General features: G+C 54.7%; 1 protein-coding gene across 4 annotated transcripts; it reads right to left on the bottom strand.

Annotated features, from left to right (window-relative positions):
- Nucleotides 1-1,346: 1,346 nt before the first annotated feature.
- On the bottom strand, nucleotides 1,347-15,056 carry NFIL3 (nuclear factor, interleukin 3 regulated). Of its 4 annotated transcripts, none has more exons than XM_080819847.1 (2): nucleotides 10,496-10,734; nucleotides 1,347-3,154 (listed from the first exon to the last, which is right to left on the bottom strand). In XM_080819847.1, the coding sequence occupies exon 2, from the start codon at nucleotides 3,029-3,031 to the stop codon at nucleotides 1,646-1,648; it is 1,386 nt and encodes a 461-aa protein (XP_080675973.1). In that variant the 5' UTR covers nucleotides 3,032-3,154; nucleotides 10,496-10,734; the 3' UTR covers nucleotides 1,347-1,645. The 4 variants fall into 4 exon arrangements, with proteins under 4 accessions (XP_080675973.1, XP_080675971.1, XP_080675972.1 ...); XM_080819845.1 differs by lacking the exon at nucleotides 10,496-10,734 and adding an exon at nucleotides 9,911-10,297; XM_080819846.1 differs by lacking the exon at nucleotides 10,496-10,734 and adding an exon at nucleotides 14,937-15,056 and having other exon boundaries at nucleotides 1,353-3,154.
- Nucleotides 15,057-19,275: the final 4,219 nt, after the last annotated feature.

The raw sequence follows: 19,275 nt of genomic DNA, 5'->3' as shown, positions 1-19,275 counted from the left end.
TTTGGGATCCTGACCCCCAGGCAATATTTTAGGCCTCCTGGGCTTCATAACACTTGAAATGAGATGGGTCTGCCTCTGGGCCTCACCCAGTCACTAGTAAAATATGAAGAGAGAAGGCCACCGGCTGGGAAGAAACCACATTTCTCTAAGAGCCAGGAAATTTCGAGAGAAAACCAGTCACTGTTGAACAAAAGGACAGAGTGGAGGGCACGTATGCGCATTATTAACATTGCCTTTAATTCAGAGGGCCACTTTTAAAAATATAAAGGAGTAAGCTTTTGCTCAAACCTGTCTGCCAAAAAGACCGCAGCCCGGTAAATGGGATGTTGCCATCAGGCCCCCCGCCGGAGGGGCACGTGACTTAGGGGCAGCGAGCAGAGCGAGGGTTAAGTCACTCCGCACACACCCCTGAGGCCCGAGCCCCTCCACACTCTGCAGAACAGGAAGGAGGTCAGTGTGGACAGAGCTGGATCCGTGAGGACAGTAGCATCGGAGAGGGCTGCCCTGGACCAGCCTCCGCCCGCCCCGCCCGGAGGCCAGTCCCCCCCTGCAACGGAAGACTTTCGGACCCACCACGCCTGATTCTACCGGCAGCTCCGGAGGCCGCAACCGTCTGAGCGTCAGCGGACGTAGACGGACACTTTCTTCTGCGCTTCCCCGTTACCGTTTCTACTGTGAGCTACTATTTACGTTCATCTCTGGCAAACTGGAAAATAACAAGTATCACGTACACCCAGACCATACGCGCTGGAATGGGATAGGTGGTGTGTTCTCTGAAATTTTGGAAACTAAATAAAAATGGAATTTCACGAGCTTAATTCCCTAGACTGTTAGAGTCAAGAACTGTTAAGATTTAGAATAACACAAGAGTGACCTCATCCTTAGTCTTCAGACGCTCTTTCAAAAGAACCTCTAATTAATAAAGTGGGTCAGTGACTCAACTATCCACATGGATGTGTCAGACTCAAAAAAGAGACGGCCCCAGAGAGGGTGATGCCAGACCACTTGGATTTTTCTACTTAAAACAACAACAACAACAAAAAAAACACGGAAAACTTAAGCTGAGAGCAAAATAGATAAAGGGGAGTGACTTAGTAAATCAGCCTCGAATGCAAGAAAAGTCACTGTTATTTTTTTGCCCTCTCTTTGGAATGTTTCTAAGCTTCCTATAAGCCTGGACCAAACTAGAAGAAAACCAAACCATGTGCTGAGCTTACATTTCGGTTTCCCAAATGCAGAGGAGTAAACTTCCCCGCAGGAGTAAAACACGGAATATTTTAATACCGCTTTTGGAACTTAACTTGCTTTTTCTCTTCCGTAAAATCAAGCGCAATGGAGCACGAGTTCTGTGTTTGTCACCGACCCTTTATTGAAACTGGTAACCGACACGCTTTATAGCAGAACAACAAAAATAATGTCCAATATATACAGCCTTTGCGTGGACTATGTGACTATACACAAGGCAGAGTGAGAACACGATCTAATCTCCATAATAATTTGTGCACGAAAAGACACCCAGCAGACGACGTGTGAACATTACAGTGGAATGACATCACGGGTCCAGTGAAAATTCAGCCTCATACAAAACGGACGCATCTATTGCCAGTGACGGCTTTGTAAACAGCCAGAGCCTCTCAGTAGTACTTCACCCGGAGTCCGACGCAGAGATCTGGTGTGTGGCGATGAGTCTCTTGAGGGAAACCACCTCCGCGGACAAGCTTGCTATGCCCTGCTTCAGAAACAAACCCTCCGGGTCGGACACTGGGTAGCCACTGTCTCGCACCGGCGCCGCTCCCGTCTGGAAGCCGGTCTGAGTCTGGCCGTTCAGTTCCTTCGGATGCCAGTGCTCCGATTTGAGAGACCAGTCTTGAATGCTGGTCACCTGCACGGAGAAAGGGGTGAGGGCCGAGTGCACCAGCCTCGGGGCCGCGTGCTTCTCCAGCCCGAAGTGTCTCTTGGGCGCCGCGCCCCCCGGCGAGGGCGGCTTCGGCGCGGCGTCCAGGTCCTGTTCGAAGGCTTCTGCCTTGATCCGCATGGCTCTGGCTTTGATGCGCAGCTTGTGCGGCAAGGCGGAGGAGTTCACTTCTGGCACCTTCACCACGGCGGCGCGCGCGCGCTGCGGCTCCACCGGGGAGTGGAGGGGGCCCTTGGGCACCTGCTGCTCGTCCTCCCCGTCCGACGACTTCCCCACCGCGCCGTCGTCCGTCTCGGACGTCCTGGGGGAGTTGCTGGAGGACCGCGCGGCCTGCAGCAGGGGCGGCGAGTGGGAGAAGCCCGGGAACGCGGCCCCCATGAGGCTCTGGTACACGGAGGCGCGGAAGGCGCCCCGCTCCTCGCCGGGCTCCCGCGCGTAGGCCTCCAGCTCCACCGGCTCTTGCTTGATGGCCTGGAACTTGCCGTCGGGGCTGGCGCAGCCGCCCCGCGCCGCCCCGTCCTGCGAGGGCCCCAGCGGGGACGCGTCGGAGCCGTCGGACAGGGAGGCCTGCGGGGAGTGCTTGATGACCGAGATGCAGCCGCCGCTCGCCGCCGCCGGCTCGTGCTCGTCCACGAAGGGGCCGGCGCCGGACTTGGACGCGGGGTAGTCCTGGAAGTACGCGGCGGTGGAGTGACTGAGTTTCTGGATCTCCTGGGCATAGGCTGCGGCGCTGATCAGGCCAAACTTCAATTTCAGGGACAGCAGCTCGGCCTTTAACGTCGCGTTTTCCTCCCCCAGCGCAATCAGCTTGTTCTCCAAGACCAGGTCGTTCAGGCGGCGCTTCTCCCGGGACCTCTTGGCGGCCTCGTTATTTTTCCGCCTCTTCTCCCAGTACATGGCGTCCTTCTTCTCGTCGGGAATGAACTCCCGTTTCCTGCGGCAGGCGGAAGGCTTGCCCTTGCCCGCGCCGCCCTCGCTCAGGAGCAGCTCCTCGCCCGCCGCCGCGTCCTCCGGGGCCTCGGTCAAGGCGGCGCCCAGCCCCAGCTTGTCCGCGCCGTGGCCGGCGTCCAGGCACGCCTGCTCCTTCTTGATGGTCTGCATCTTCTTCAGCTGCATCAGAACCAGGCCGGTCCCCTTCCCCGGGATTCACGCCCGCTCGAAGGGCCGCGGGGCACCAGCCATCAGCGTTCCCCGCCCGCTCTGCGGTGGCGCGTCCCGCCGGCGCGTCCTCCCGGGTCCCTGCAACACAGGAAAAGAACGTCACCCACCGGCAAATACGTCCCGCCAGGTGCGCACGCGGGGCCGCGCTCGCACGTCGGTGTGCAGGTCCCCACGCGACCCGGCGCCGCGCCTCGAGGAGGCTGCCGTCCGGGGACGGAGACGGGGCCGCACAAGTCCCCAGCGAGGCCTCTCAGCGGAGCGCGCGTGGCCCACGACGGAGGGAGCAGACACACGCGCGGCCGGGGAGAACCCGAGCAAGCGCTCCAGGAGCAGAGACGCGCGCGCGCGGGGTGGGGGGCGGGCGGAGGCGAGACACCCCAGGAAGGACAGGACGGGTCGCCTCTGGTCGGTTAAGCCTTCCACGGCGGCGGCACGTCGTGGTGCTTCTGAGGGACTTCAGCGGACGTTCCAGCACCCCGGGGCGAACGCGCTCCCCCCCCTTCAGGAGAACCTTCCCGGGCAAACGCGCGAGCCCCTTCACAAATTCTGCAACTACACGGACTAAAGCACACTCCAGAGCAAAATCGGTGTCTTCGCAACAATGAGAACAAAAGCCGCGAGACGGCGGAGTCGTGGTGGTCCGGCTCCGAGGCCAGCGCGGACGCACACCTGCCCGCCCCGCCCCGGCCGCCCTGCCCCGGAGGCCCGCACGCCCCCGCACGGCGCCTCCCGAGCGCCAGATCTCGTGATGCGTCTCTGCTCGGACGTCCGGTCCGTGCCTTCTTTTTTCTGGCTCCTCCGCACGGATTTATCAAACGTCCACTTAAGGCGGAAGCACGCCAGGTGCCTGTTTTGGTCCTGCGAAGTCTGTCCCGGTAGATTTCACTGAGGCAACAGTTTGGGACTAGAATAAACAGTTACTCTTCAAAGGGACCTTTTTTTCTTTTTTTTTTTTAAGTACAGTGCATTCTTGAAACTTAAAATTATTTTAGACCCGGAGAATGTAATTATGGAAAGAATTTCTTTCCATTTTACTAATTAGTTTCAAACAAAATATAAAAAAAAAAGCCTCAAAAATAGAACCATCAGCTAGCTTCCTTTTCCACTGATGAGATATTTATAATCTGAATTTGGCTTGACATGAGGTAATAAACCCATATTAGATTCCAGTAACAATCTTTTTATGGTGCTTTTGGGATCCCACTGTGTTTCTCGACAGGCTTCTCTGCCCGATTTCCCAATAGGTAATACTCTCATAAAGGAGACCACCGTTCACTCAGTGCTATCTGCATACGGCACTCTCTCCTGCCACATTAAAAAGATTTAATGTTTTTGTTTTACATCACTCTCCCTTTCTTGTGCATAGTTTTGTAATGACTAATGAAGTAAAGTTTAATTTTATCAGCTGGAAAAGCCTGCCAGTTTCTTGCGCCTTTTCCAGAAGGAACAGAAGAAATGATGTAATGATTTCAGGATCATAAAGACTAAGGTTTAATGCCACGTTTTTGTCCGTCAGGCTGAGCCAACGTGGAAACAGTTGCGACCCAGCGAAACCCATGATTAATAATACCAAGTTTCTGTTTGTTTTGATGACACGACGTGAAGGCAATGAGTCTGCACCACAGGCAGAGGCAGTATAAAAAGGAATCTTCTCGTTATCACTTGGTATAACAACACTGCTGTCCATATTCCCACTCAGGTTTCGTCTTCTGACACCAAAACCCATTTCTCTACGTACTCAGTGGACTCTTGGCTGTGTGTAAAGATTTCTATTCTCCAGCTCCGTCAAGTCCCCACCGCTAAAGTCAATGGAGGGTTGAGGCCAGGACTCAAGCTTCCAGCAGCGGGGACAGCGGCACTGATTGTTCCCGGCGTGCCCTTCAACCTCCAGCAGCTCCTTGGGTACTACTGTTTTTCTAAGCATCATATAGCTCATTGAACACTCATTCTGGATACATTTTCCACCAGAGACGCACTCTTCTCCCCTGCATTTTAAAATGCATCCCCTCCTTTTATAAAAAAAAAAAAAAAAAGTCACATTCCTTTTATGGTAGCCTTCCCCAGTGAGCTCCCCACTAACACTTGCGCAATGCCCCACCATCCTGCCTTAGTTACTCTTCCTAAACTTTTCCTTATTTCATCATTTCTTACCCATTTTCAGCATTTCAAATCTACCAGGGGGTGGAGACTTTCCAGCCTCCCGGTCCAAAGGTTGCCGTGTGCCAGGAGCCTGGCAGAGTGGGGCGGGCAGCCCTTACCAGATTGTCCCACTCCATCTAACAAAAGTACCCCCCAGTCCTAGCATCTCTTTGAGCCCTGTCTTCTTGCCGTCTAAGCACTACGTGCCCACTCTGTCATCTCTAGAACTTCCTCGGTGCATTCAAAACCTACAGGAAGTCTCCTTTCTTTTTGATCTTCTTCCCATGTGAATTTTGCTACATGTACTAGAATCTGAAGCCTTCCCTCACCTGCAAATATTGTCTCTCTGACTCACTGGCAAATCACTACCTACTGTCTTAAGAGGATCTTCTGTAACATTTTTTATCAAATAATCTTGCAGTGTTGGAAAAAGGTTTCTCATGCACGTGAGACACCGCAGAGCAGGTGCTGATTTCGTACACTGTACCCTTCTGCGGGTCTGCTCTGTACCCCCGGCTAGCCTGCAGTCTTTCTCAGGGGCAAGGTGCTGCCTTTGTGTCCTCGCAACGAACTGGACACAGAAGTGTCTGACATTGGATTGGCGGGCACTCATTTGCCTCATCTAAGAGAATTTTGTGAATGAAACACTTTCTGATAGTTTTTTGAACCAAATATTATTACGTGTTCTATGTTATCATGTATTCTAAAAAAAGACATTTTACTTGTTAACGGAGAGCTTCTCTTATTAACTGGTTCATCCAACACATACGGAGTGCCGGCCACCAGGCACTGAGCCAGACTAGGGCACATAAAGAGGGAGGGAAAACCAAACTCGAGAGTCCAGGAACTCCCAGTCTCCGGCAGGAGCCAGGCTGGAGAACCCAGCACTCGGGGAGGCACGCGCGACGGGCGCCGTCGGCGTGGGGTCAGGTCACACAGCACATCCTTTCCAGCCTCACTGCTTGTTTCTTGGTGTGGTGACAACAACACAGCAATCCCAACAGGTGCCATTTACTGAACACGTGCTGCACAGCAGGTGCTGGGAGCCCAGCCTGCCCTACGTGCGTCCCCTTCCCGATGACGCTTTTCAAAACAGGACCGGCTCCGAGAAGTTCGTGACTTGCCCCGCGCCCCCCAGCTGGCGACGCAGCAGAGCTGACTCCGGCCCAGATCCTGGTCCAGCTCCTGCCAGCGCCCTCTCAGCGCGCGCACGGGTGGTTCTGGTGCGCGCCCAGTTCCTGTCCTGGACCGCTCCGGGTTCTGAGTAAAACACACGCCCCGACGCCGCCGCTTTCACAGCAGTACCGCACCGTGAGATGCGGCCACGACTGCCTTAGGGCAACAAAGGTGCCACCGGGAGCTCTCCTCCCGCCTCTCTCATGGTTGTTTCAGATCCCGGGAGTACAGAATCAATCGCAGGGACATTCTAAGTGCTCGCCTCTGCCGAAATTGCAGTCTCCTGGCAATCCTGCGTGTTACAATGGGGCAAGAGGAGAACCGCAGCTGGGGCACCGTCACCTACGATTTTGGGTACAAAAACAAAATGTACGCATGTTCAACGTGGAGGGACGGTGGGCGGTTGAAACACAGAGAGCCTGAGTGACTTTCCCAAGATCACATGGCGCTGAAGGGCAGAGATGAGCCTTAGAATGCAGTCGTGTCCCCTGACAGTGAACTCAAAGGAAAGGCCTCAGGGGGCTTATGCGTGGCCTTCTGACACATCGGTGTTTATACTCCACTCGTGACTTTATTCCAAACCCCAGCGTTCTCCCTGCGGGTTGATTTAAGGCTCTGCGTCACGCTTTCGGGCCACCAGCCGTGCGGGGCTGCGGGCACTCCTTCGAGTTCCTTCTTGAGCAACTGTCCCTTCGTGCTCCTTCTGGGACGCTGGCATGCTCGGGTGATCAGCCTCATCAGCCCCGCTAGGTGACAGGGCTGCATCACCAGGACACGAATAAAAAGAGAAAGCGAAGCGCGGAAGACACCACATTCCAGCCGATGGATCTTCCCGTCCCCAGCGCGGGCGCGCTGTGTCTAAGTCGTGCTTTTTCACAGCATGGAACGTTCTGTGATTTCCACAGGTGGGAGCTGGGTTTTGTAAACGCTGAGTCGTGATGTGTATTCAAGGCAGAAGACCTCGACGTGATCTTTAATTAAGTTTAAAATTTGGTTTAAAAAAGTCTAAAAAAGAATAAAAGTGCACAACATGAAGCCTCTACCTAATTCTTGCTCAAGGAGGGACAGGGTTGCTTCTGCTTCCAGAGACAGACCTGTGCCCGGCCCGGCCCGGCCCCAGCGCCCCTCTCAGAAGAGCCAGGGGAAGTCTTCTTGCAAACAGCCCGTGTTACATATTTTGATTAGAAAATTCTGTCTACACAAGATACTACACTGAGATACTATTCGATGTGCTCCACGTTTTGGAGACATTTTCTAATAGGACTCCCGCCCCCCCCCCCCCCCCCCCCACGGATGGGCCACTTACTCCCTCGGAGCACGGTGTAGATGCCGTTAAAGAAAACAAACCATTTTATCTTCATGGTAAACTCTCGCCGCACTAAGCAGACAGCTGCTTGTCTTTGAGATAGGTGTCATTTCGGTGAAAAATAAATAACGTTAATCAATTCATAGCTCTTTAAACTGTTAAAACGAGCAAAATGTCAACTAGGCTTCTTGGGGTAGGTGAACCACCAAGGACATGACTGTCTCAGTAAAACGCTTTACTCTGTTCATGGATCAGAACGACATCGGGACTGAAAAGCTGAGCCCAACAGGGAAGAAGCACGCATGTGCGGTCAAGGCGGGGGTGGGGGGATGAAAAAACTCAGGGAGCACTGAAGTTGCAGGGGGATTTTCTAATCAGGCTGAAAAATTAAAGGCTTTTATTTTGTAAAGTAATCTCTATGCCAACATGTGGCTGGCACTCATGACCCCAAGATCAAGAGTCACACCCTCTACCAACTGAGCCAGCAGACGTCCCAGAGAGTTTTTAAATAAATAAAACTATGCTAAACCTCTCTAATTGCCAATGAAGTACCTTCCGTTCAAGCATATAATTGTCTCCTGTAACACAGACTTCAACCCTAACGTTAGAGAGGAAAGTGTACGGATCCAGATAGAAACACACATGTACAGGGGCTCTCGCGCTTTGCCAGAATCTGTCCTATCATAGCAACAAACTAACCTACTTTTTCTCCTTGGGCACATTTGTAAACAAATGTGTCAAAATCTGATCAAGTTTATGCTCCGTGAAAATACTTCAAGTTTTCTTGCTCTCTCGTCCTCAACAAAGGACCAGTTAAAAATTAGATTCAATCTTAACAAATATGACAACATTGCATTTTGTGATAGCTGATACAACTTAAGGGACTGAAATATGAAACAGTATCACTCGGCACTCTTCTATAAGAGAGGCCAGTGTCTGTGACCTACAGAGCACAGTGGAAATTTTCGGAAGACGGTGCAGGAAGCGCACAGATGCTAACACATACCAACAATGGGATGGCTGGAGAACGACAGGCCAAAACACACCCTCCTGAAGAGAGAGAGGAATGGGGCGGGGGACCTGAGGGGAGAAGGGAGAGGAATCATAAAGCATTTTAAAAAGCCACAGTCACTTCAAAGTGGGGACCACTAGTTTCCTTGCTACTTCCAAAGATCAATGTATCAGTCTGACAACGATCCTGAAATCCTAAGGGACGCCAACAAGCACAAAGTCACCGTGTTACAGGAAATTCTGCCATTGGTTCGCACCAGCAGAGCTTGTGCAACACGCGGAAGGGTGACAGGAATGGTGTAGGTGCAGGGCTGGGGGTGGGGCAGGGAAAGTTCTTGAATGCTTCTAAGTTCACTGAAGAACCACTCCAGTTCTCCTCAGCTTGACTTTCTGATCTCCTCTTTCCAATTTCGCTTTCTTGCCCCCTTGAGCAGATGATCACAAAATGTCATTTACTTTACTACGTGAATCCTTATGAATAGGATGAATTTTTTAAAAAAATGTTTCCATGTTCACTTGAAGACTATTGAACTGCCAGTTGAGATCCTTGGTGAGTTAATTGATAAAAGACACCATATTCTGATAACTAAAGGTTTATAATACAAAGATCATTCTGACTCCAATGAAATTGAGTCCTCAAAGCACATAGTATTACGAATGGCATCTAGAAAATCCCTGCTAACTTTCTTATCATAAAAGCAACCTTAAGCTCTCTAATTAAAACCATATGAGAAATGGTATTTTTTTAAAGTTTTTTTTTTTTAACTACAGGAAAGTTATTTGCAAAGAAATTTGAGAGGTAATTGGGGGCAGTGGTAATACAAATTCATTTTGAAACCGAAAAACTCTTATGTAATGTCTGTGATCAAAGGTCAACATCTTTCGACATTCTCAATGAGTCTGATCTGGAAAAAAATCAACTCAAATACAATTTAGGAAAATAACAGGATATCAAACAATATGTCAATGCTGTGAAATACTGGCACACCTCACAAAACCCAGAAATGCATTTTAAAGGAGCTTCAATTGCATTGTTTCTGTCATATTTTGAATCGAATCCCAAGTGTGCTCTCATTCCCTCAATACAAATTAAAAATAAACAACTCCTCACGGCATCAGTGCCATCTGGATTACAATGGAAATAATGAAGTATGTGTGATTTTAGCCCGGGTAAAAATAAAGCCGAGGCAACATGACTGCACCTTTTCCATTCCGTGCAGCAATCACATTCACTTCATGGAGCTGACGACGGACCAAGGCAAGGTCAACTAGAAATATCCACTCCGTGGGTGAGTCAGGCAGTTGCTCAACGCGGGAAAGCGCTCTAACAAAGGGTTTTTAATTTTCAGGTTGTTGCATCACACTGATGTTATAATTGGGCTTCGCAAAGATAAGCCTTTAACACAGAAAAGGAAACTGTTGCAAAGACTACGGTGAGCTAGCATTCACACTCTGGGGAGGGAGAGAGATGGGGGGGTGTTACTAGCACAGCCCACCCCCCCCCTTTCCCGTTTTCAGGCTGGTGGTCTGGGCTGCTAAACCATCTCTCCGTGCCTCCACTCCCTCACCTATAAAATGGGGATGGTGACAGAATGCAGCCCAGTGCCAGGCACAAGCAGGCTAAGGGGCTGGGAAGTACTAGCTCTGAAGAATGGACAGCATCACGGCAACGAGGCCGGCGAGCCAGGGCGTTTGAGCCTCTGGTGATTCTTAGGGAAGCCCTGCCCTGCGCCGCAGGTAGAAGACTCAACCAGATGAAATCTTGTGTATTAATCAAAAGGGCCAACCATCAGCAGTTTCACGGGGCACGGCTTTGGCTGTCAACCACGCAGCCTGCACACATTCCTTCCCAGAGGGCTCATCTGTGGGGTCTAAGCAGCCTCGGCTGGTCTGGGGCCACAGAAGCGTAGAGACGTGGATCATCGGGCCACGGAAAACCGTCGTCAGAGTGGTCAAAGGAACTGGGAAAAGCCAGGGCTCTGCGCACTTGTCTCATCGTTCCTGCCACAGCGACTGTGTTCCTAACAGCACGTCCCCAACATCAGCCCAGTGATCTGGGAGGCTTGCGACACGCTCCGGAATTCACTTCCAACTTAAGTTACCATTGAACGCAAAGGCACACAGTCTTAAGAGAAGAAAAAAAAATAATCATTGTTACAACAAAAATGTATCCCAAGAAGGATCTTCAACTACAGGCTTAACTCAAACTTCAGTCCTTACTGTTACCGGACAGAGACTTAGGCAGCGAAAAATGAAGGTGAATACTTTTATCTAAAACAAACAACAAGGAACCAGTCTGTTTGCTGGTAAATCGTATGGAAGTGGTTTGCTGAGCTCCTCACAACCACCCGGCTGGACAGGTCGTACTCCCTCAGTTTACCCTGGACACCGGTGGCGATCACAGCGGCTCCCCAAATCGCAGGCCGGCGCGGAGGGCCCAGCTCTTCTGGGCCCGAGCTCTCAGCACTCCGCCAAGCTGGTCGCTGGACAGTGGCCTGGACTCCAGAGAGGAACTGGTTTAGGGGCACGGACGTAGGATGTGATCGCACAGAAACCAACTTTTCAACAAAGCAGACTGCGGTAGAAAACCTGTGATGCCCCGAACCCACCGCACACCGGCTGCCCGAGGGCGGAGATGAAAGTGCTGTAGTCTGACAGCAGGACAGCGGCGTCTGCGTGGGCGGCGCGATTTTTGTTTTATTTTGAACTCGGGGGATTCGAGTTCTGTCTACTCTAGCCTTTGACCACACTAAGTGAAGGTTCAGGAAAAAAAAAAAAAAAAAAAAAAAAAAACATCAGCTCGACTGCGGCCACCGTCAAGCCCCGGCGCTCCTTTCCACCACCACCAGGGCCGGAGCGCCCCCACCCCCGGGGTCCGCGGTCTGCTGACATTTGGAGGCGTTCTCGGTCTCTCTCACTTCACGAATCGAGAAGCGCCCGGCTCCCAAACACAACGAAGGCTCCGGGAACAAAGGTGTCCGCGGTGCTCGGAGGCTCCCCGGGCAAAAGGCAGGAGGCAGGCCGCCCGAGCCGCCCAGCCGCCCAGCCGCCCGGCCGCCCTCTCCTTGCGCCTCGCCCCGGGCGCCTCTCGCTCCACCCAGCTCCTCTCCCGGCCCTCCCCCGCCGCGCTCCTCTCCCCTCCCTCGGCCGGGCGAACCCCGAGCGCGCCCGCGCTCCCCGGCCCAGGTCCCTCCGCGCCCCCAGCGCGGCGCCTCACCGGGACCCGCCCCCGCCGGGTGGGCGGCGCAGCGGGGCCTCGGCGCTGCCAGGACCCCCTCGCCAGAACAAAGGAATGTGGGGAGGGGGCGAGGAGGCGCGCAGGCCGCCGTGCGGCTCCGGCCCAAGCGCCGCCCAGGGCGCTCCCGGGTCCCGACCCTGGGCCCCCACGCGCCGCCCCCACCTCCCAGCCCCCTGCCTCCGTCCCCCAGGGCCCGCAGGCGGGAGGGGCGCGCCCCTGGAGGTCGCGATCGGAAGGTGGCGCTACGTGTTCCCCGGCAGGCCCGGGGCTCCCTGCCCAAGCTCCAAAGTAGGTCGGGGTCTGGCACCGGAGGGCCTGGAGCAATATTAGCTTGTTGGAAAGCAGCTGCAATTATTTGGGGAAATAAAATTTGTTCTAGGGATGAAGGTCTGTAATACGCGCCCCCCTCCAAAAAAACCCCCAAACCCTGTTCTGTAGTTATTTAAATGTTAAGTCAGGGGGGAAACAATCTGACATATACACACCATCATATACATATATTCACACCTAATTACACTGCCTGAGTGCCGGAGGAAATTTAAAATCTCGGTGTATTATATGTCCATATATACTCACAGGAATAAAACTAGGGTATCTACACAAAAATGCAATCCACTAACCTATATCTGTTTCCCATAAATCATATCTAGCCTGGAGAAAAAAAATACCCACGATGTGAAATAAATACTTGTGACCTCATTCCCTGTTGTTATTTACAAAAGCCAAGACCAGAAGATGACACTTGGCCATCCCTGCTGTTCTCAGGGAACACAGCACTTTCCTAAAGTGTCCTTTATAAAGACAAATGGGAGGCAGCATCCAGCAAATCACCCGGCTCTGCGAAATGCCTTCCTAAAAATACAATCTTATCAAAGGTCTCCGAAGGCGTGGAGTTAAAACTACGGCAAATGGCCTTGAACTTGTATCTGCACACAGCCCTGGAGAACACACCAGAAATAGCGCTGTGAGGCCACAATTGTTAAAATGCGATAGGGCTAAATTTAGAAGAACGCACATTTCATTTAGGGCAAAAGACACACATTCGGCAGCGTGAGCTAACTCAGTGCTTTACCCGGTTGTCTACTTTCCTGTTTAAAATATCCTTAAAAAAAAAAAAAAACCAGAAGAAAAAGAAAACTGTTACAGTGACATTTTAAAGGCTGAGATTGTCCTACTTTCTTTGTAGCAAGAATATAAAATCACGTAATTAGCTCCCGTTTCCTATGCTGACTGCCAGCAAATTCGGCAGTTACATAATGCAACATTTCCAGGAAACTATTATGTGATCTGTCTTGTGTCTGAAAAAGCGATGACAATAAGGTGAGGAAAAGGGCTGATGGAACGGAATGCGTGAAAATCAAGAAGGTAGGGAGGTAAACGCCACAATGGTTCGTCCCAGATTTAAAAATAATAGCTCAGAACACCTAAGGGGCGAACCCCGGGAGTATCCAAGATCGGAACAGAACCCGGGGAATTCTTCGTGTCGTGTAGGAGTGTTGAGAAATACGTCTTTCTCCCGGGGTCGTAGTATAGGTGTAAATAACGACCCAACATCCAGCGCCGCGCTAACGTTTCCAAATCACTGCACACGTCCGCGCGCATTCCCACAGCGGCCCGGAACCCCGGCCAGGGTCTCGCGGTGGACAGATTATGCAATCCGCGCAAGGACACATCCCACAACCTTCCCGGGCGCCGGTAGCGCGCGCTGACGACAAACAGGGTGGGAGACGTCGGTGCAGACACGGCCCCCGACACAAACAGACGCGGGCACGCACTCTCGGAATGCCGTCACGGTTCACGCTGCCGACGCGCCTTCTCCACGAGCAGCCCGGGACCAGTCCCGGCCCCTCGGCCCCCGCTCCCCCGCCGCCCCCGCCGCCAGCCCCGCAGGAGGGACGAGAAAGGAGGCAGCGCTGCCCTTCCCGCTCCAGGGGGCTCAGCCTCCCCGGCGCTCTCCTCCACCAAAACATCAATTTTCCTGAAATCGGGAGACATTATGCAACCGCGCGGGGGGAGCGCGAGCCAGCCCGACTGCGTGCCGGCGCGAGGGCGCCGCGGCCGAAGCAGCCGCCTTAAGGTGGCGAGTCCCCCCCACCCCGCCGAGGCAGCGAAAGTTTATGTAACGAGCGCCCCGCGCACACCCGCCGCCGCCGGCCAGCCCCGCGCGCAGCCCGGCCCGCGCCCCGCGCCCCGCGCCGCCGGCCGCGCGCCCCGGCAGCGGGCGGGGAGCGGGGAGCGGGGAGCGGGGAGCGGGGAGCGGGGCGCGGGCCGGGCCGGCGGTGGGCGGAGCGCTTACCGTGTTCCTGCTCTCGGGCCGGCGAGCCGGGCGGCGGGGGAGCGCGCGGGCGGCCGGGAGCGGGGCGCCGCGGCGCGCAGGGCTCGGGCCGGGCCTCCGGGGCGGCGGGCGGCGGCGGGCGGCGGCGAGGGCGCGGCGCGGGAGGCGGGCGGCGCGCCGGGTCCGCGGGCGCCGGGGCCGCGCCGGGAGATGTGTGTTAGTAGGTCAGTTCCGAGCGCCGCGCTACGTCGCCGCCCGCCAGCCTCGCGGTGATGGGCGGCCGCGGCCCCAATCGCCGCGCCCGCACCCGCCCCCGGCCCGCCGCCAATGGCCGCGGCCGGCGGGGGCGGGCTCTCCGCGGCCCCGCCCCCCGGGCCCGCCTCCCGTCCCCCCGCCCGCCCCCCCCCCCCCGCCGCCACCTCCCCGCCGCGCCGCCGGCCGCCCGCGTCCCTCCGCGACCGCGGCCAGCGCCGCCGCCCGAGCGCCGCGAGGATCCGCGCCCCGCGCTAGGGTTGCGCCGCGGCCGGCGCCGGCGCCCCACCGGGGCGAGCCGGGGCGGGGACCGAGACACACCCCCCCCCCCCGCTGCACCCCTGCCGTCCAGCTCTCCCACCGCCGCCTTCGCCCTCCGGCGCCGCGGTGCCCCCGGGAGCCCCGCGGTCGGCGCTCGCTCGCAGGCGCTTTTTGTCTCCCGAGCACGCAGCGGCGGGGCTACCTGTTGCCGACCGACCGCCCGGCCGAGGGCCGCGGGCCGCGGCGACCCGGGCGTGGCACGGACCTCCGCCGGCCCCTCCCCGCACCCTCGCGGAGGACCCGTCCTCCTCCTCCGGGTGGGCGAGGGGGGAGGGGGCGCGGGCGAGCCGCCGGCGCTCGGGGCGGGGGCCGCGGGGAGGAGGCCGGGCTGCGGGCTGGAGCCCCGCGGTGCTGCGTAGGCGGCGATGACGGTGCCCCGCGCGTCTCCCCGGGGAGCGCGATGGCCCGGAGCGGGGAGAGAGCGAGCGCGCAAACACCGCCCCCTGCACAATTAGGGCGAAGATGACGGATGCAGAGGTGTTGCGTAATAGGACCGGGAAGGGAGGCTCGCCGAGGTCCGTCTGCGCCCGGCCGCGCCGAGAGGTGGCCGCCGCGGGTGCGCCCGGCCGGTCGGCTGGCGCGCGGGGCCTCCCCGGCGATCTCGGAGCTCGCGGCTCCTCAGTGTCATTTCTGCCCCAACTGGATGCGGTCGTCTTCTGCCCCCGAATTCCCGGGCTACGTAAGAGACGTAGAGGAGCCGGAGAAATGGCACCTCGCGGCGCGTTCTCCGGGCACCGCGCGCGGGAGGCCGTGACGGCACGTGCACACCCGGCGCGGTTGCGGAGTGAAGAGCGAGCCCGCGGGCCGGCCCTCGCGGAGGGGGCCGTGTTCCTCACCGGGACGCACACGCTTGCCCGGACGCGGCTGTGGCAGGTGCGGCGGGACCCCTGCTCCGCCGGGACTGCGGGAGCCGGACGGGATGCCTTCCGCGACGTTCCGTTCTTTGCCCCATGACACATTTTTTTAAAGAAGAAAAATTTGAGCCAAATCCCGAAGTAAAGAGGAGACTGAACCCCCAGCTACCCTGGCCGTGCCCGTCATCTTGTCTCTGTCTTCCCGGTTCTCCTACTACACAGTAGTAATAAGCACCCAAGGAGCGATGCTTAAAAATGTTTATCACTTATCACCTGGTTTTGGAAAGCTTCACACTTCCAAGTGTTCTTCAAGGACAGCGCTGGGTTTCACAACACACACTTCTTCACAATCCAACTGGTAAAGTGTAGGTTTACCAACAAGGCCCCGACAATTTAGGCACGCTCTATGGGTTTCAGTAGCCTCCCCAAATCCACTGTCCAGGCCCTCACCAGTTCAAGAGGCACGTCTCTGGCTCTGAGTCCGCCCCTTCCAGTAGACATTTATTCCACGGAGCTGACTCTGTTGATGAAAATAAGTCTTGGTTTTGGTTTACAATTTCCACTTCTCTCATTTTTTTTTTTTTTTTTACTATTAGGTTTCCTTTTTCCAAACCCTCACAATGCCCATTATAGTTTGAAAACTTCCCTTAGATGAAATTAAAATGATATCCGTAAGTCAGTTACCTTTTCAGAGTTAGAAATGCAGCTAATTCCTAGAACCCCAGAGCGACAGAACTCCCTTACCCCACATCTACAACACGTTCTCCACATTGTTCTGCTTTTTGAATAATTTTATAGAATTCCAAAGCTGCTGTAAAATGAATAGTGAATAATGGTTTTGAAGAAGGAAAACCTGAAGAAAAGTATGTAACATGCTTGCAGTCACCCCAGACGATGATGGTGATGGAGGGGGAGTGAGGGTGGGGGGCATCTCTGATCTTGGAAACTGGTTCTGTATGCTGGATTTTGAAACCTGATGCTCCCTTCATTACTGGGGGGGGGGTGGTTCTAGACTGTGCCTGTGTCATACCTGTGCATCAATTTTTGGTGCCATCCTACTTGGAAATCAGAGGCAGTGCAGGAGAGGTCTGTGATATCAACTTAGAAAGTAACTCTAGAGCTCCTCCTGGTGATTGGGAAACCACGGAGCATTACAATGAAGGATCTGTCCCCACTCCCCAAGACGTGGTGTGCCTGATGGTGTATCCTAGAACGTTCCGCGACAGGCAAGTGCTTGCAGATAAACCCAAGTCAGGGGAGCCTACATTGGAAACAAATGACTCAGGGCGGGGAGGCTTCTAGGAAGACGTCCGCAGGGGCCTGACGGTGGAGCAGGGCTGTGACCAGTTCCCTGAGAGGAGGAGGAAAGGGGTTCTTGTTGAAGAATGAAGTCATGGCTTCCTCACTCTCAGTCCCTGTCAGTCCAGGGGCTGGAGGATGCCAGGGAGGAGGAGGGAGGGAGGGACTCTGGTCGGGACTAGGGACAGAAGACGGTGGATCCCATTCAGCTACGTCTGATGACACGCCCAGCGTACTTTCTGGTTAACCAGATATAAGGAGAGCAGAACGATGGACTCCAAGGGTGGCCTCTCCTTTCTGAGCTGGGGAGTGGCCTTAGAACTGAAAAACGTGTCAAGCTAGAAGATTCCCGAGAGACTGTCTCCAGAGGTCTTTCCTTGGGGCCCCGACAGGCAGAGGAAGATGCGATCTTGGGTACGTAGCGAGAACTCAGGTTCACTGTGTTGGACCGTGGCCGCGGGAGAGCTGCACACCCTGCTTCATCCCTCGTGGATCCTTGCAGCACAGACAGAGTTCCGGGGGCCCCAGGCTCCAGCTTTTCAAAGGAGAGTAGACATGAACAAAATTTTTATTTGGTAAGCTATCCTGATTTTTCAGTGTTAGCAAGCACTTGGTTAAAAAAGAAAAGACCCCATGGCTTGGCGAGCTGAACGCTGGGCGGGCTGTGCCGCCTGATGGAATATTCTACAGAGACGCCCAGGGCAGGAGCCGTCGCGGGGAGGAAGGCCACTAGCCTACGGCCCGCTGGGGCAGCTCCACCTCACCTGTTCTAGATTGTGGCTTCCGGATTCTTTCTAGGAAACTGTCCCTAGTTAGAAACCCTTTGGCCACCGCTGGGGCCCCAGAGCCAGGCTCAGGGCTCCCGAGCCCAGGACTCCGGTCTTCCCAGTGCACTGGGCCAACGGAGGGTCTGACGTCCATCCTGTAAACTTTACAAACTCAAGGTGAAAAAATGTCTAGGAATGCAGAAGCTATAGCTTTGTTTTGTCTTTCAGGTTAGGCCTTAAGCCGTGAGCTAGTGATTGCCACAGCTGGTCCCCCACGGGAGGCTGCCCACACCCGTCAGTATGCGGCGCATGCTGGCATTTTGCTTTGACCTCGTGAGTCATCGACTGTTTAGGCAGAAACTTCCTGGAATGGGCATTTCTTTCTTTCATGCCTGCTCTTTGTTGTATTTGTACACTCTATGCCATTTCCAGTCATCGGGCTTGTTCCCGTCCTCTCCTGGGCCTTCTCTTTCCTCCTTCTGCTGGTGTCGACCTTTACTCTTCTTTTGTGTTTTCTTCTCTTGATTTATTCGATGTGTGCTTTTTCTTTTTTTAGCTTGCAAGGAGGAGCGGGGGAAATGGGTGGGGAGTGGCAGGGAGGAGAGCAGAGTGGGGGAAGGAGAGAGGGAATCTTAAGCAGGATCCACACTGCGCACAGAGGCCATCGTGGGGCTCCATCCCACGACCCTGAGATCATGACCTGAGCTGATCAAGAGTCGGACGCTTAACCAACTGAGCCAGGCACCCTCACTCGATCATCCTTAGTTTTTCCTTTGGCCTTTCCCCAGGCGTCAGACCCTCTCTCGTCCTCTGGATCTCCCCCTTTACCAAGCTGCCACCTCCCCGGCTCGCCCCCTGCCTCTCCCAGGCACAACCCAGACATGGTGAGGGTTGAGAACTCCCACTCTGCCCTCCCCGTTCTCTGCCGCACGGTTCCACCCGCAGGAGTCCCATTGGCAAGCTCGGCCTTATTACATAAAAACTAGTTTTTGTGGGAAATTGGGTAATAGGAGATGGTCAAATAAAGTCCCCTAGAAGCACAGGCTTTAAAGTACGAGAAGCTGAAATGTTTCGTATTAAATGGCTCTTGCTCAAGCTAAGAAAGAAATTAGATCTCTACACCGACTACATGATTTCCCCAGACAAAAGCAGCTGATGGCCTGAATACATTTCCAAGCATCTCCAAAGACCCAGGAAAAGACCAGAAAGAGACGGTTTTGCAAAAGAGGAGAGGATGTTGCAAGTACAGCATTACAGAAACTGAACCGGGTCTTCAAACTCGGCCACGCGGACGGCACACGTTTCAGTCCGCGTCTGTGCTCCTTCCAATTAAATGGCCTGTGTGAGTAAAGGTGTCAAAATAAAGGAAACTCACAGGAAAGGCAGGTGAGGAGCAGGGGAAGACGGCAGGAGTGGTCAAGACTTGGGAAGCGGCTGATTGCATTCATTGCAAAATCCCCCAGTGATGGGGCAAGGTCTGTGGCAGCAGTTAGCCGGCGACGGGGATGTGGCAGGGTCACCAGAGTGTGAAATATAAAATTGTGAAACGTGTTCTAACAAA

The sequence above is a fragment of the Martes martes genome (genome assembly GCF_963455335.1).
Source record: "Martes martes genome assembly, chromosome: 12".
In the NCBI taxonomy this organism is placed as follows: Eukaryota; Metazoa; Chordata; class Mammalia; order Carnivora; family Mustelidae; genus Martes; species Martes martes.
This window is presented reverse-complemented; position numbering and strand designations above follow the sequence as displayed.

Bases quoted from the DNA above. Each gene is read 5' to 3' on its own strand.
- NFIL3 (XM_080819846.1), bottom strand. From the start codon at position 3,031: ATGCAGCTGAAGAAGATGCAGACCATCAAGAAGGAGCAGGCGTGCCTG.